Source organism: Hylobates moloch, unplaced genomic scaffold, assembly GCF_009828535.3.
Source record: "Hylobates moloch isolate HMO894 unplaced genomic scaffold, HMol_V3 SCAFFOLD_5, whole genome shotgun sequence".
Lineage (NCBI taxonomy): Eukaryota > Metazoa > Chordata > Mammalia > Primates > Hylobatidae > Hylobates > Hylobates moloch.
Window position 1 is genome coordinate 79,447,592 of NW_026652280.1, and position 18,308 is coordinate 79,465,899.

The 18,308-nt window shown below is 39.1% G+C and overlaps 1 protein-coding gene across 1 annotated transcript in view; it reads left to right on the top strand.

Annotated features, from left to right (window-relative positions):
- Window positions 1-18,308, top strand: part of LOC131383608 (membrane-spanning 4-domains subfamily A member 8-like) — a 58,808-nt gene that overhangs the window by 28,929 nt on the left and 11,571 nt on the right. Inside the window, exon 5 of the mRNA XM_058439773.1 lies at window positions 7,350-7,469. Within this exon, the coding sequence (XP_058295756.1) occupies window positions 7,350-7,469 (120 nt within the window). The remainder of the gene's footprint in view (window positions 1-7,349; window positions 7,470-18,308) is intronic.

Sequence of the window (18,308 nt, forward strand, 5' to 3'; positions counted from 1 at the left end):
AAAATTCTAGGACCTGATTGCTTCACTGCTGAAATATACTAAACATTTAAAGAACTAACAACAATCCTTCTTCAAATATTTTTTTAAAAATTGAAGGAGAATAATTTCAAACTGATTTTACAAAGCCAGCATTACCCAGATACCAAAGCCAGAAAAAATCACTGTGAGAAAAGAAAATTAAAGGCCAGTATCCCTAGTGAACATACATGCAAAAATCCTGAACAAAATTCTAGCAAAACAATTTCAATAACATATTAAAAGGAACATTCTGCATCCTATGTGGCACCCCCAGGACTAAGAATCAGAATGTACAATATCCGCTGTCACCAGCAACTCCTCCCCTTGCCCAGCAGAGCCACTGTGCACGAAGCATGCCCTCCCATAAAACAAGGACCAGCCCTCCTGGGACCCACCACCACTGATGATTCTACTGCCTCAACCACCAGAGAAAATATGCACCATGAGCATTCCCCAGGGTCCAAGGATAAGACTGTCCATCACCCACCATCACCAGTGACCTTGCTCAATTAACCTGCAGAGCAATCAGGTGCCACATGTACTCCTGGAGTCCAAAGACTGGCTCACCTGATGGCCCAGAAAAACTGCACCACTAAATTCATAAATACCTGCAGTCTCTGTGCACACACAGACACCACTGACATTGGTTACAGTCAAAGAAATCACACAGAGATCACCATTGAAAGAAAATTAAATCACACAGAAAGAAATCACCCAGAACCACCAAAGCACCCTACTCACACAACACTGTAGAACACATCTAGAAGAAAAAGATTTCTCCTATAAAAAAGCTACTCCATATAATTGGAAGAGGCACTTTTCCACAAGATGCACAGATATCAAAGTACAGACACACACACACACACACACACAACCATGAAAAAGCAAGTAAACCTGAAACCTTCAAAGAATACAATAATTCTCCAGTAGCAGAACCCAAGTAAAAGGCAATCTATGAAATGCATGAAAAGGAATTCAAAATAATAACTTTAAGGCACTCAGTGAGATACAATGGAATACATATAGACAATTCAGTGAAATAAAAAAAAATTATGACCTAAATGAAAAATTCAACAGAGATAGATATAAAAAAGCAAAGAGAAATCTTAAAGCTGAAGAATTCAATCAATGATATAAAAAATACAGTTGAGAACTTCAACAATAGACTAACTCAAGCAGAAGAAAGAATTTCCAAACTTGAAAACAGGTATTTTGAAACAATCCAATCAGACTAAATAAAAAGAAAAAACAATTTAAAGAAATGAAGAAAGCCTATGAGACTTATGGAACACTCTTAAGCAAACAAATATTTGCACTATGGGGTTTTTGGAAGGAAAACAGATTAGGAAAGGCATAGAAAACCTGTGTAATGAAATAGTAGCTTAACACTTCCCAAGTCTTGGGAGAAATATGAACATCCAGAGTCCAGGAAGCTTGAGTGTCTCCAATAGACAACCCAGAAATGTCCACTCCAAGGAACGTTAGAGTCAAACTGTTAAAAGTCAAAGACACCCATCCTTCTAGGCTCAATGTGCTTCCATAAGAGAATTTAGTCCTAGGGGAACTGTCAGACCCTGTGGTCTTCCACATCAGACAGAGTTGGTCTGACTTGGGCCCTCCTTGGTTTGATGGCCTCTCCCAGGGCCCCAGTCTGGCCATTCCTGCTTACAGAGCAGTCTTGGATGCCCTGGGGGACCCACACCATAGCTTCTGCACCAGTGGACAGTGCCTGACTGGTGGAGAGCTCCAGTGAGGTGGCCCCTATAGCCATGCACCAGCCCACACATTCCCTCCTCATACTACAGCTTCCCACAAGCCCATGGCAACTCCCCACATCACTTTGATGGCACATGTCTGTGAAGGCAGGTTTTGCTTTACTGGCCCCACCGGCATGCAGGAGTGCAGTATGCTTTCCCACCCTTGCCGACCATAATTGCAGATAAAGCCTTGAAGGGCAAAGGGTCAGTAAGCCCCACCCCAACAAGCACCCAACCCTTGCACTAACACTGCACAGAGAACAGGGGATCATCCCACACCCTAAGCGATCACTCCTGCTTGCAGAGCACGGAGAAGGCACTCAGACCTGCACTGGCCAGCACCCTGTCCCAAGCCAACACCACCTCCATTGCAACAGGGCACACAGTCTCCAGCAGGGGACCCCAGCTTCCTTGCCTCTGCCACTGTTGTGAATGCCCACAGGGAGGCAGACACCCTGCATCTACTAACACTCTGCTACAGATGCCACACCTCAGTGCCCCCAGCACAGTGGAATCCAAACCTCAAGGAGCCAGAGAACAAAGTTGGGGCCCAATACAAGTCCTCCAGAGTTAGAGCAGGCAGTTCATGGGTTGAGAGCTGAGCACTGGCCCCCTAAAATCTCCCAGAAATGAAGCCAGTCAGCTGAATCCACCTTATACCACAATCAAACCCTCAAGGTCATCAAATAGGATAAAAGAAAAAAAAAATCCAAAGGTCAGCAACCTCTAAGACTGAAGGTCTTAGACAATCCCCTAAAGATGAAACAGAACCAGTGCAAGAATGCTGAAAACTCAAAAAGCCAGTGTGCCTTCTTTCCTCCAAAGAACCATAATACCTCTCTAGCAAGGGTTCAGAAGTGGGCTGAGGCTGAAATGACACAAATGTAATTCAGAATATGGATAGAAACAAAGTTCATTAAGCTACAAGAGTATGTTATAACTCAATGCAAGGAAGCTAAAAATCATAATAAAACATTGCAGGAGCTGACAGAAAAAATAGACACTATAAGAATTTCACAATGTAATCACAAGTATTAATAACAAAATAAACTGAGCAGAGGAAAGAATCTTAGAGCTTGAAGACTGGCTTTCTGAAAAAAGACAGGCAGACAAGAATAGAGAGAAAAGAATGAAAAGGAATGAACAAAACCTCCGAGAAATAAGGGATAATGTAGAGACTGGATCTATGACTGATTGATGTACCTGAAAGATATGGTTGGTTCTATGCAGAGAACAGAACCAATTTGGAAAACATATATCATGATATCATCCATGAGAACTTCCTCAATATAGTGAGGGAGGCCAACATTCAAATTCAGGAAATGCAGAGAACTCCAGTAAAATACTCTACAAGAAGATCATCCACAAGACACACAATCATCAGATTCTTCCAACACCAAAATGAGGAGAAAAAAAAAATATTAAAGGCAGTGAGAGAGAAAGGCCAAGTCATGTACAAAGCGAAGCCCATCAGACTAACAACAGACCTCTCAGATGAAATCCAACAAGCCAGAAGAGACTGGAGGACAATATTCAGTATTCATAAAGAAAAGAAATTCCAAACCAGAATTTTATATCCAGCCAAACTAAGCTTCATAAGTGAAAGAGAAATACGATTCTTTTTAGACAAGCAAATGTTGAGGGAATTTGTTACCACCAGACCTGCCTAACAAGAGCTCCTGAAGAAGGCACTAAATATGGGCAAGAAAGACCATTACCAGCCACTACAAAAACACACTGAAGTACACAGACCAGTGACACTATAAAGCAATCACATAAACAAGTCTGCAAAATAACCAGCTAACATCATGGTGACAGGATCAAATACACACATATCAATATTAATCTTAAACGTAAAAGTGACAAGCTGGATAAGGAACCAAGACCCACCAGTATGTGGTCTTCAAGAGATCCATCTCACATACAATGACATACACAGGCTCAAAATAAACAGATGGAGAAAAATCTACCAAACAAATGGTAAACAGAAAAAAGCAGGGGTTGCAATCCTACTGTCTGGCAAAACAGACTTTAAACCAACAAAGATCAACATAGACAAAGTAGGACATTACATAATGATAAAGGGGAGGTCAGGAGGTATATGGAAAATTTCTGCTCAACTTTTCCATTAACCTAAAACTGCTCTTAAAAAAATTACCTATTTTGGCCGGGCACGGTGGCTCACGCCTGTAATCCCAGCACTTTGGGAGGCCAAGGTGGGCAGACCACTAGGTCAAGAGATCGAGACCATCCTGGCCAACATGGTGAAACCCCATCTCTACTAAAAATAAAAAAATTAGCTGGGTATGGTGGCACGTGCCTGTAGTCCCAGCTACTTGGGAGGTTGAGGCAGGAGAATTGCTTGAACCCGGGAGGCAGAGGTTGCAGTAAGCCAGGATCGCACCACTGCACTCCAGCCTGGCAACAGAGTGAGATTCCATCTGAAAAAAAACAACAACAACAACAACAAAAACAAAACAAAACAAAACAAAAAAACCACTATTTTTAGAAAGTCAACTTGATCCCAAAATATATGTGTAAATAAAAAAGGCTGCGATAATCTTGAAGAAAAACAATGTGGACGTACTCTCTCAAATTTTAAGACTCATTAAAACTTTAAAAAGCCGGTATGATATTATCACTCGAATAGACCAATAAATAGAACAGAATAGTTTCCAGAAACAGATACACGCTTACATAGACATTTGATTTCTGACCAAGGTGGTGCTGCAGAGCAATGGGAACCAAGCAGCCTTTTCAGCAATTAGAGCCAGCTGAATGTGACTCATGAGAAAAGAATGAAACTTTAGTCCTACCATATGCCATACACACTCAAAAAAGTCAGTTTCAAGAAGATTTCAGATATAAATGTGAAAAGTAAAATTAAATGCTTCTAGATGTTAAGTGTATATTTGCATGATTTTGTGGTGGGTAAAAATTTTCTAAACCAGATATAAACAGGAAAATACATTAAAATTAGAAACTTTGATTCTCCAATTGGCACTATTCACAAAAACTAGGTAAGCCACACAGGGAAAGTTAATTTTACAATTATCACCAGTGAAAGACTTGTATCCACAATATATCAAGAACTTCTAAAAATCAATAAAAAGTGCAGATAGCCCAATAAAAATAGACAAAATCCTTGAGCAGCCACCTTATACAAAATGATATTCAAATGGCCAATAAATTCATTAAAATATAATTAAACTGAAAAGGTAACCCTTATACACTGTTGTTGGGAATGTAAATTGGTACAGCCATTATGGAAGACAGTATGGGGATTCCTCAAGAAATTACAAATGAAACTACCATATAACCCAGCAATCCCTCTTGTACCAAAGGAAATGAAATCAGTAACTCATAGACATATCTGTACTCTCATGTTCATTGCAGCATTATTCACTATAGCGTATATTTGGAAACAACCTGTGTCCATCAATGATGAATGGATAAAGAAACTGGTACACACACACACAGACACATACACACAGACACACACAAAATGGAATATTGTTAAGCCTTAAAAAAAAAAAAAAGGAAATACTGCCATTTGCAACAACATGGATGAACCTGAGGAACACTGTGCTAAGTGAAATAAGCTATACACAAAAAGAAAAAGAATGTATGATCTCACTTATATGTGGAATCTAATAAACACCAAATACATTGAAACAGAGAGTAGGACAGTGGTAATCAGAGGCAGAGAGGGGAGGAAATGGGGAGAAGTAGATCAAAAGGTACAAACTTACAGTGATGTAGGATGAATAAGCCTAGAGATCTAACGTACAGCGTGAGGACTATAGGTGATGACATATATTTAAAATTTGCTCAGTGAGTAGATTTTAAGTGGTCTTACCACAAAAAAAGTAATTATGTGATATGATGGACATGATCTTTTGCGTGACAGTAGTAATCATTATACTATGTATATGTGTATCAAAACATCATAGCGTATAACTCAAATACATTGCAAAATGGTACAGCTGTTTTGTAAGACGGTTTGGCAGAAACGATAAAAATAGAAAAAAATAAAAGTGATACACTTAAGCTCATTAAAAATTAGGAAAATAAAAATTAAAACCACAATGAAATACTACAGCAAACTTGCCAGAATGGTTAACTTATTGGCAAGGATGTGAAACAACTACTAGTGGAAGTTTAAATTTCTACAACCACTGGAAATTTGTTTGACCATATCTTCCAGAGTTGAACATATGTTTACCCTATGACTGAGTAATTCTACTTCTAGATATAGGCCTATCAGAAATGCTTACATATGTTTTATGAAAGGAAATACAAGTTATAGCCTCCTTTTTCACAGTGGCCAAAACTGGAAATAACCCAAATGTGCATTAGTAAAAATATGGATAGACAAATTATAGCACACTGATAGAATGGAAAATAACATAGCAATGAAAATGAACAAAACTACTAAACATAACAACATTGATGAATTTCATACAAACATAATTTTGAGTGAAAGCAACAAGGCACAAAACAGTACATACTGCATGATTACATTTATATAAAGTTCAAAAATAGACAAAACGAATCAATGGTATTAGAAGTCAGCTAGTGGTTTCTCTTATGGAGGAGGATGGGAATAGGGAATGAAAAGAGATATAAGTGATTTCTGGGTTGCTGAATATGTTTGGTGTCTTGATATGGGTGGTGGCCACATGAATGCTTACACTTTGTAACAGTTCTCTAAACTGCATACTTTAGAATACATGTTATGCATCAATGTTTATTTTTAAAATGATTTCAATGTAATTTCCACATTAAAGGATAAGAAAATATTTGATCATCTTAAAAGATTTCAAAAAATAATTCAAAAAAATCTGTAATCATTCATGGTAAAAAGCTATTAGGAATATCTAGGAATGACCTTTTGATGACGAAAATATTTATTAAAAATTTACAGCAAATATCATACTTGATAATGCAACTTTAGAAGCATTCCTATTAAAACGAGGCACAAGACAACAATAAACACTTTCATTGTTACTACTCAGTATAGAAATTTGACATCCTGGTTAATGAAATAAGACCAAAAAATGTCAGAAATATAAATATTGGAAAGGAAGAGCCAAAACTCACTATTTTAAGATGGTAGGCATGGCTTCTCCTGGGGCCTTGGAAAAGACCTGTGCATTTGAGAAGCTCAGAGACAAGTGCCTTTAGCTTCACTGTAATCTGCCCCTGCAGAGAACATTGTGTTTATTCATGATGTCAGTATTTATTGCATTCTCTTCACATTTACTGTTGCTAGTTTTTCTCTCCCATTAGAATGTAGCACTTTCTTTTTTGCCTCAACACAGTGCCCATAAGAATTTTATATTTAATGAGGCAATGAAATATCTGCATGCAGTATCAGAAAACCATGTGTATTGTTGGAATCCTGACACATTTGGAGGTTGGGAGCCCTTAGAGTGAACTTTGATTCAGAAAAAAATCAGAAGTTATAACAAATCCTCAGCTTTAACATGTTTATCAGTAATGCAAACTAATAACTTCATGCCAGCTTGTTTGTTCCACATATAACTAGTTGACATTTTGTATCTATTCCAGTTGATGTATGCCATATGGATAAATTTAAACAGTTTTGGCCTTGCAATAATTGGTTTACTTCTAATTGCATGTGAAATTATACTCTTTTTAATGAAAGATGAAAATATTCAGTGGCCACACGTAAGTACAAGGTTTTACAATATTTTTTTCACAGAAACTTACACTTTAAATTTGTAAATGAGCAGAGCCTATTCTGGTGTTGGACAAATGCAGAGGTGATCAAAATTAACAATTCACATTTGGCATGACCACAAGTAAGGATCCAAACCACTGAATAGACCTTTAAAACTGGGACCACAACAAACCTCAAGAAATCAAATGGTGTTACATAAAATAAAATAACTAAAATGTATATTATTAAGATTCAGATGAAGGATGATGGTAAAGATACAAAAACCTTAAATAAATATAGATATCTCTTCAAAATAAGGATATATTGGAAGTTGGCAGGCTCACTGACACAATGTACTAGATACATTCTAGTTATCTGTGTCTCCCCAATCCTTATTTGCAGTGCCCAGAAATAATAAGTGTTTATTTAGTGAATGTAAATACTTTTTATTTTACTATCCTCTCTGAAAGTATTCCCAGCAAAATACTACTGAAAATCAGTAATCAGCAATTCTCTGTACGCAATAGGCAGGTAAATCCCAAGTCCCCTGACTATACTGTAAATTCACCTTTTTTTCACATGGCACTAACCATTTGATTTTAAGGTAAATATTATGGATATGAAAATTGAAATGGAAAAAAAAAGATGAACATACGGTCATTGGGTAAATGTGCATGGGATTCCTAGTTGCTTAAAGTTAAAAACCTATATATATTGGAACGGGGGAGACGATACACTAACACTTCAGGATGTCAAAGACCTGATGGAATTAGGACAAAGAAAGGAAGTCCTACTTTTTTCAAATTTTAAAAATGACAGGATAGTTAGGACAGATATCTGCAGTTCAGAATTTTTACACTCATAAGCATTATTGGCATTTTGGTCATTTTAGGACTACACTTAATATTTTATGACACCATGTGTACTGCATGCCTTATGCAGAAGGAAGGTCTTAAGAATTCTGAGGTCTATCAAGTGTTCATATCTTTTTCAAATCCTGCTTATGCTTTATTGATGTGACAGCTCAGTATATATCTGGAAGTTTTGTTTTTATAGGCTATAGGAGTAAATAAGAACACTTTAAATATTTGGTTGAGTAACTAGCTGCTAGGTCTTAGAGGATATCACTCATATGCACAAACACAAAAGATATAGAGCAAAGGCCTAAGACATCACAGTATATTCAAAGGTCAGCCTGCCCTACTCCCTGGAAGTTTATTTTGTCACACATCATGGGCAGAATCCTATCAAGCAAATTTAATGACAAGGAGATTGAAGTATGATGGCTTTCCATACCTAAAGCTATTATAGAGGTCAAATAAGAACTAAAGCCCTATAGGGGAAGATAGAGTATGAAAAAAACCTGTATATGAGTTTTTTTTATTTCAGTTCCTAAAAGTTTTTCTTCAACACCAATACCGAAATATGCCATACTAGAACTCATACCCTACAATCTCAGCTGCTAGCATTGTCGTTTGTACATAACAGATTCATTCCCAAATGCAAGAAGTCTGAGGATTAGTAAATATGCTGTTCTGGCTGAGGGGTCAGACACAGCAAGCTCTGAGCCTTTCCTTATGGCAGACCAATTTGGAAATTACAGGATATCAGTTCCTTTCCTCCCAGGAGGCTCTTGGCATCTGTGAAAATTTGCCTATATTATTGCCAACAAGAATCTTTGTTTACCAAAAGCTACCAGGATGAGCAGCCTTTCTCAGGCATTCCACAACTATTCTTCTAAAGAAACCACTAAAGTGTTCAGGAAAGAATCAGAAAATATCTGCCCCAAGTAACTTTCTAAATCTTTCAAGACAGAGAAATGGCTAGCAGCTTCTCTTGCTAACAACAGGTTCAATTTCTCTTCTTTCTCCATAGGCACACAGCTACATTTATTTTATAATAAATTTATTTGTATAATTATTGACCAAAGATAAATATATAATTAATTATAAATTACTTACTTTTTAATATTCTATTTCATTTCACATAGGATTTGAAAGAGCTTAAGGAATACCTGTAGTAATATAATTAAAATATATCTAAAATGAGTAAATACTTTAAAAATGTTTATTAGCATAAATTGTTATATAGTATAGTGATATATGTGAGGAGACTTCAAAAAGTTTGTGGGAAATGGAGTTAAAAGATTAAAAATATGAACTTTATTTCTCAATATAAGATCCACCAAGGTCAAGACACTTTTGTAAGCAATACCAGCCATTTAGTCCATCTCTAAAGGACTGAGGGTCCTGGTATTTTAACCATGTCGGTAAAGCATTTTTTTTTACATTATTAACTGAAGAGAAATGGGTGCCCTTTAAAGATTTTTTAAGATTAGAAAACAAAATAAATCCAAGGGAGCCAAATCAGGACTGCGAGGTGGATGCCTAATGATTCCCCATCCAAGTTCTCACAAAATTGCCCTTGTTTGCCGAGAGGAATGAGCAGAAGCATTGTTGTGGTGGAGAAGGGCTCTCTGGTGAAACTTTCCCAAGCATTTTTCCGCTAAAACTTTAGTTAACTTTCTCAAAACACTCTTATACTACGGAGGTGTTACTGTTCCTTGGCCCTCCAGAAAGTCAACAAGCAAAATGCCTTGAGCATACCAAAGAACTGTTGCCATAATATTTGGTTTTGACTGATTCAAACTTGCTATGACTGGACCACTTCCACCTCTTGGCAGCCATTACTTTGACTGTGCATTGTCTTCAGGATCATACTGGAAAAGCCATGTTTCACCCCCTATTAAAATTATTCCGGCCGGGCGCGGTGGCTCACGCTTGTAATCCCAGCACTTTGGGAGGCCGAGGTGGGAGGATCACGAGGTCAGGAGATCAAGACCACGGTGAAATTCCGTCTCTACTAAAAATACAAAAAATTAGCCGGGCGTGGTGGCGGGCGCCTGTAGTCCCAGCTACTCGGAGAGGCTGAGGCAGGAGAATGGCGTGAACCTGGGAGGCGGAGCTTGCAGTGAGCCGAGATTGCGCCACTGCACTCCAGCCTGGGTGACAGAGCGAGACTCCGTCTCAAAAAAAAAAAAAAAGAAAAAGAAAAAAAATTATTCCAAGAAATGCTTCAGGATCTTGATTCTTCTTGCTTAAAATTTTTATTGAAAGCTCTTCTCTTGTCTGCAGCTGATCTAGGCACAACAGCTTGGGGACCTATCAAGCGGAAAGTTTGCTCAACTTTAATTTTTCAGCCAGAATTGTGTAAGCAGAACCAACTGAGATATCTGTGGTGCTGGCTATTGTTCCAACTGTTAATCATGGGTCCTCTTCAATTAGGGCATGAACAAGACGAACTTTTTTTTCTTGTTAATTGATGTAGATGGTCTGCGACTGCACGTTGCATCTTCAACATTGTCTCATCACTTCTTAAAACAAGTTATCTATTTTTTGTTTGTTTTTCAAAATGATAGATTGGAGTCTTTGTTAGCACACTGCACCCAGTTGATAAGAACAAAATAGTGTGTAGATTCATGCTATGGACTTTTATCCGAGAAGGAGCACAGGAACTCAACAGAAAAACTGAAAGGAACTTTGAAAACCCTGAAAGGAGTGGCAGACAGCAACTTGCACTATGAGTCCGTTGGAAAACTATGAGTCTTGAGAGCATGAAAGGGAGAGAGACTGCCTCCATGATACAAATTCCCTCTTGGGAGCTGGGCAATCCAGGCCATGAGGGAGTGACTTAACCCTACCAGGAGCTGGAGCTAATTTGGTGAGTAGTGGGGAGTATATGAGAAGGAATGGCATCAGGATGTGCTTTGCATGAACTCCCAGATGTCAGTGGGGACAGAAAGAAGGCATTCCTGATCCTAACTCACAGGGAATCTTTCAGAAACCTGCCAGCTAACTCAGGCAGTGGTCATAGGTTGAGAGAAACTCCAAACTGAGATGTGTGATCTCATCTCAAGTATGAGATGTAATCTCAATAATCTCAAGGCCAGAACCAAGAGGCAAGAAGAAAGCATGCTCTTGCTACAGGTCCAAAACTGGGCCCCTCTGTTTTGCAGGTCATATTGGGAAGGATGTGGCCTGAAAGCCACATCCTTCTGTTTCTGTCTTGGTTGGGAAGTTTTGCATTCTGAGCATGAACTGTCTGGAACTCAGCTGGCTGTTTCAGCTTTCTGCCAGCAGAAATTTGTGTATGTGAGACCTACTGTGCCAAAGGCATGGGAGCTGGGTGGGTCTTACTGCCACCTGCTACCCCTTTTCCTCATACAGACACTTTTGTGCAGCAAAAGTGGTTATACCCTTCCCTGCAACATTGTCCCAGTAGCCAGGGAGCTGCCCTCTGACCCCCATCAGGGCCACCATTTGTACCCACACTTGGGGAGCTAGAGCACTGACTTGCCTGATCCAACCCTCACCCGGCTTTGCCCTTCCACTTGCTTTGGTAGCAGAACATGGACAGGAAGTTTTGAGAGTTCCATGGGCTTACCTATTGCCTAGGATATCTGAGTATTTACCCTGGGTAATATAGACCAAGCATAAATTCCACAGCTGCCACTGCAGCTGGCTCTCTACTGCATGCACCACATCCTGGCCAGAGGTCAACTGGCCTAGCCCATTACAATATCTGATGGCACAATAACAGCACTCAAGAAGAAGAAGGCTTTTGCATGATCTCAGCTAACACTATTGACTGCACCACCACAGCTACTCAGGAGGCCTTGAGCCCATTCACATGCCCAACACATTACTACTACATCTAGCAATGGAGAAAGCCACGATGCCAAGGCTATTTATAACCAAGGAAATCTTACAGAGTGTAAGCCACTCCCATGCCACCATCATTAGAGCTGGTACTTGCACCTGCCACTGGAAAACCATAGGATGGGTCAGCCTGGTCCAGCTCCACTCAACATCACCTCTGGAGCTAAGAGTGGAGTCCAGGCTACTGCATATCTCACAGACCAGTCCATAGCCTGAAGCATCAGAGAGCTTCTCCAGATGGCTGACTAGAGATTATCAGTGACAAATTCTCAGAAGGAAAAACCAAAATTACACTTGGATGATCACAGTGCAAATGGAGTATTAAGGGGAGAGTGCTGGAGCTTTTTGGAGAGTTCACTGGAAAAATCTATGATACACAAAAAAAGAAAGAAACAAGAAGCTGGTGGAGCTTAAACCCCAAGAGACAGAATATTCTGTGGAAAGTGAATGGAATGCTTTCAGCCTCTGCAGCCCTTGTGGCAGCCTGCTGGTATCCAAACTCAAGGAGCGCTTATTTGGACTTGTAAGCCCAAGTATTGGATTGGCCTGTGATTTGGGGACTTCTCAAGGGCATTACACTGGGCTACCAGCTTGTGCAGGTTCCTTCGTTTCCCCCTAGACCTGAGCTATAGAAGCAAGTGCCATACTGGATGTGCAATCATTATGGGACATTGTTCTGCTACGGGACTTTCAACCCTTGTGTCTTCACATCACCAGATCACTTGCTGACATTTTCCAGCATCAGCCTGTATTGCGGCAGACCCACAAGATGATGGCTAGAGCCAGAGGAGCATCAGGATTCCCAGTAGTCTTGCTGTCCAAGATTGCCACTCCTGGGGGAAGGAAGAGTGTACCACATCAAGGGAGCACTCTGGGGAACAAAAGAAACTAGAATGTGGGCTTTTCTTGTCCCAGAGCTTCCCACTGCGGGCAGGAAGCACCTGCACCTCCTTCAAAAAAGGCATGGGTGCAGTGTTGGGCTTAATAGGGGAAGACTGGTTCTGCCCTAGCAGTTGAATAGCCCTGGTGCTTATAAAGGGACTTTTCATACCTCTCACCATTTTGCATAAAGGGACTTTTCATCTCTTTCACCCACCACTGAAGACACCACCAGAGCTTCTCCCACGGGAGCTTGGCAAGGGTGCACCTGTAGACGGCTTTTATGGAACATTCTGAGATGATAGCATCACCATACGAGGTGTGCCCTCTGGGTTCAGGATTGCTTGAGGAGTGGAGTCCCACTCCCTCTATACAAGAAACATCAGCATTTCTGCAGATGGACGAGGTCCCTGTCTGATCTGAATGTCCAGAGCACTAGGACAAGGGTGTGACAGGGAGTTTGATCACTTTCCTCCTGGCCTGGTAGTGGAAATGAAGTGGCTCTTTCCGTCCCCACACTGCAAAGGCATCAGTGAATTTCACCAGGAGCTCCTCCAGCCGCCTCATCAGGGATAGGGCTTTTGCTCACCAATGGGGTATTGAATATACCCACCTGCTTCAGCCACAGCCAATTCTTACCCAGAGGTGCCTCCTACTGGCCTGAAGGCTAAACTGCTCAACCCAGTTTAAAAAAAAAAATGGAATGCACACCACTGGGAAACAAGATAAGTTTCCTGAGAACTCTGCCATTCTGACCCCAAAGGAGACAATAAGCCTGCTCATACACCCAGTACATCACTACTATGAGCAACATCTGAGAAAGCTATAATATAAAGATTCTCTATAACCAAGGAACTAATACAGTGTCTTTGCCACTGAAAGCACCACCCAGAGCTGAAGCTAGGTCATCATAAACTATACATTATTGCCACATCCTCAAGGTATAAAAAGAAAACTTAGTCCAATCAAAAAATAAATTCAAAAATAATGAAAAGAAATAGTCTCTCCAGATGAGAAGAAGCCAGAAAAATAATTCTGGCAATATGAAAAAGCAGAACCTTGCAACACCCTGAAAGGATCACATTAACTCTTCAGCAGTGGATCCAAACCAAAATGAAATATTTGAAATACCAGATAAAGAATTCAAAATATTGATTGTAAAGTTGCTCAATGAGATCCAAGAAAAATTTTAAATCTAACAAAAAGAAATCAAAAATAAATTCAGGATATGAATGAAAAATTTTCTAAAGAGGTAAATACTTTAAAAAAAAAAACAGAGAACATCTACAAATGAAAGACTCATTTAGGGAATTACAAAGTGCAGTGGAAAGTATTAACAATAAACTGTACCAAGCAGAAAAAAAGCATTTCAGAGCTTGAAGATATGGCTTTTGAATTAATTCAATCATACAAAAATAAAGAAATAAACAAAGTTTCCAAAAAATATGGGATTATGCAAAAGGTCAAAACCTAAGAATCATAGATATTCCTGGCCAGGCTCAGTGGCGCACATCTGTAATCCCAGCACTTTGGGAGACCAAGACATGCTGATTGCCTGAGCTCAGGACTTTGAGGCCAGCTTGGGCAACATGGCAAAACCTAGTCTCTACAAAATATACAAAAATTAGCAAGGCATGGTGGCATGTGCCTATAAACCCAGCTACTTGGGAGGCTGAGGCACAAGAATTGCTGAAACCCAGGAAGTGGAGGTTGCAGTAAGCCAAGATCATGCCACTGCACTCCAGTCTGGGTGACAGGGTGAGACGCTGTCTTAAAAGAAAGAAAGAAAAAAAAAGAATCATAGATATTACTCATAGATATTCCTGAGAAAGAAGAAGAAAAAGCAAAAAGTTTGGAAACCTATTTTTGAGAGAATAATTAAGGAAAACTTCCCTAGTCTTGCCAGAGACTTAGACATCCAGATTCAAGAATCTCAAGAACTTCTGGAAGATGCATTGCAGAAAGGACATTAGGAAGGCATATAGTAATCAAGCTACCTAAAGGCAACATGAAGAAAGGATTCTAAGAATAGTGAGACAAAAGCATCAAATAACTTAAAAAGAAAAATCTATCAGACTAACAGCAGATTTTTCAGTAGAAACCTGAAAATCCAGAAGGGATTGGGGTCCTAGCTTCAGTCTTCTTAAACAAAATAACTGTCAGTCAAGAACTTTGTATCTTGCAAAACTGATTCATAAATGAAGTCCTTCCCAGATAAGCAAACACTTAGGGAATTTGCCACCATTAGACCAGTCCTGCAAAAAATACTCAAAAGAGTTCTAAACATCAAAACGAAAGATCTATATGCACCAGTATAAAAACACTTAAAAGTATAAAACTCACAGAGATTGTAAAACAGTAGCACAGTGGAAAATACAAAGCAACTAGGTAACAATCAACATGATGACTGGAACAGTACCTTACATATCAATATCAACTTTGAATGTAAATGATATAAATGCCCCACTTGAAAGATATCAGTGGTGGAATGGATTTTGAAAACACAATCCAAATATCTACTGCCTTCAAGAGACTAGTAAAGAGTCTTACAGACCCAACGATATAACAATACTAAATATATATGCATCTAATATCAGAGTTACCAGATTCATAAAACTACTAGATCTAAGAAAAGAGAAGACACCAATATAATAATAGTGGGGGACTTCAACAGTCCACTGACAGCACTAAGCAGATCATCAAGGCAGAAAGTCAACAAAGAAACACTGGACCTAACAGACATTTACAGAACATTCTACCAAAAAAAAAAAAATTGCATAACATACATTCTTCTCATCAGCACATGGAATATTTTCCAAGATACATCACATGATAGGCCACAAAAAAGCTTCAATAATTTTTAAAAGATTGAAATTATATTACATATCTTCTCAGACCACAGCAAAATAAAACTAGAAATCAATTCCAAGATGACTCTCAAAATCATACAAATACATGGAAATTAAACAACCTGCACCTGAATGAGCTTTGGATCAATGATGAAATAAAAATGGAAATTTAAAATTTTTTTGAAATTATTGATAACAATGGCACAAGTTATCAAAATCTCTGGGATATCACAAAAGTAGTGCTAAGAGGGAAGTTTGGGCCAGGCACAGTGGCTCACACCTGTAATCCTAGCATTTTGGGAGGCCAAGGCAGGTGAATCATTTGAGGTCAGGAGTTCAAGACCAGCCTGGCCAACATGGTGAAACCCCATCTCTACTAAAAATACAAAAGTTAGCTGGGCATGGTGGCAGGCATCTGTAGTCCCAGCTACTCAGGAGGCTGAGGCAGAAGAATCGCTTAAATCGGGGAGGCGGAGGTTGCAGTGAGCCGAGATCGCACCACTGCACTCCAACCTGGGTAACAGAGCTAGACTCCATCTCAAAAAAAAAAAAAGATGGAAGTTTGTAGTCCTAAATGTCTACATCAAAAAGACAGAAAGATCACAAATTGAGAGCCTAGAAACATGCCTGAAGGAACTAGAAAAATAAGAGCAAACCAAAACCCAAGCTAGAAGAAAAGAAATCACTAAGATCAGAGCAGAATAATGAAATTGAAACTAAAAAAAAAAAATACAAAGGATCAATGAAATGAAAAGCTGATTCTTTGAAAAGATAAACAAAATTGACAGACAAATTTCTAGATTAACCAAGTAAAGAATAGAAAGGATTCAAATAAGCTCAATCAGAAATGAAAATAGAGACATTACAAGTGATTAGACGGAAATACAGAAGATCATCCAAGACTGCTATGAACATTTCTATGCACAAAAACTAGAAAATCTAGAGGAAATTGACAATTTCTGGGAAACATGCAATCCCCAAGCTTGAATCAAGAAGAAATAGAAATCCTGAACAAACCAATAATAAGTACTGAGATTGAATCAGTAATTTAAAAAATCTCCCAACAAGAACGAAAAAAGAGCCCAGGGCAAGACAGATTCACAGCCAAATTCTACCAGACCTTCAAATAACTGACATACTTAAAATATCCCAAAAAACCAAGAGGAAGGGAATTCTCTCTTACTCATTCTACAAAGCCAGTAGCACCCTGATACCAAAGCCAGGAAAGGACACAACAAAAAAAGGAAAACTACAGACCTAAATCCCTGATAAAATTAAATGTAAAAATCCTCAACAAAATACTAGCAAACTGAATCCAACAGCACATCAAAAAATCAATTCACCAAGATCAGGTGGATTTCATCCCCGGGACACAATGATAGTTTAACATATGCAAGTCAATAAATGTAATTCACCACATAAAAAGAATTTAAAGCAAAAACTATATGATAGACTCAAAGGGTACAGAAAAAGCATTTGATAAAATTCAGCATCACTTCATGATAAAAACCCTCAACAAACTAGGCATAGAAGAAACATACCTCAAAATAATAAAAGAGGTTGGGCGCAGTGGCTCAAGCCTGTAATCCCAGCACTTTGGGAGGCCAAGGCAGGCAGATCACTTGAGGTCAAGAGTTAGAGACCAGCCTGGCCAACATGGTGAAACCCCCTCCACCAAACCTGGCTAATTTTTTATCTTTACTAAAAATAAAAAATTAGCCAGGTTTGGTGGTGCGCACCTGTACTCCCAGCTACTCGGGAGTTGAGTTCCCAGCTACTTGGGAGGCTGAGGCGGGAGAATTGCTTGAACCCAGGAGGCAGAGGCTGCAGTGAGCTGAGAGCATGCCACTGCACTCCAGCCTGGGTGAAGGGAGAGAAACCTTGCCTCAAAAAAATTAATAATAATAATAAAAGCTATATGTGACAAACCCACAGCCAACATCATACTGAATGGGAAAAAATTAAAAGCATTCCCCTTCATAACTGGAGTAAGACAAGGATGCCCACTTTCACTACTCCTATTCAACGTGGTACTCAAAGTCCTGGCCAGAGCAATCAGGCAAAACAAAAATTAAAAAATAAGCCACATCCAAATTGAAAAAGAGGAAGTCAAATTATTTATCTTTGGTAGTAATATGACCTTATGCCTTAAAAACCCTAAAGCCTCCTCCAAAAGACTCCCAGATTTGATAAATGAATTCAGTAAAGTCTTAGGTTACAAAATCAACATACACAAATCAGTAGCACTGCTATATGCTAATAACAACCAAGCTGAGAATCAAATCAGGAACTCAATCCCATTTACAATAACTACAGAAAAAAAACACCTAAAAATATACTTAACCAAGGAGGTGAAGGATCTCTACAAGGAGAATTACAAAACACTGGTAAAAAGAAATCA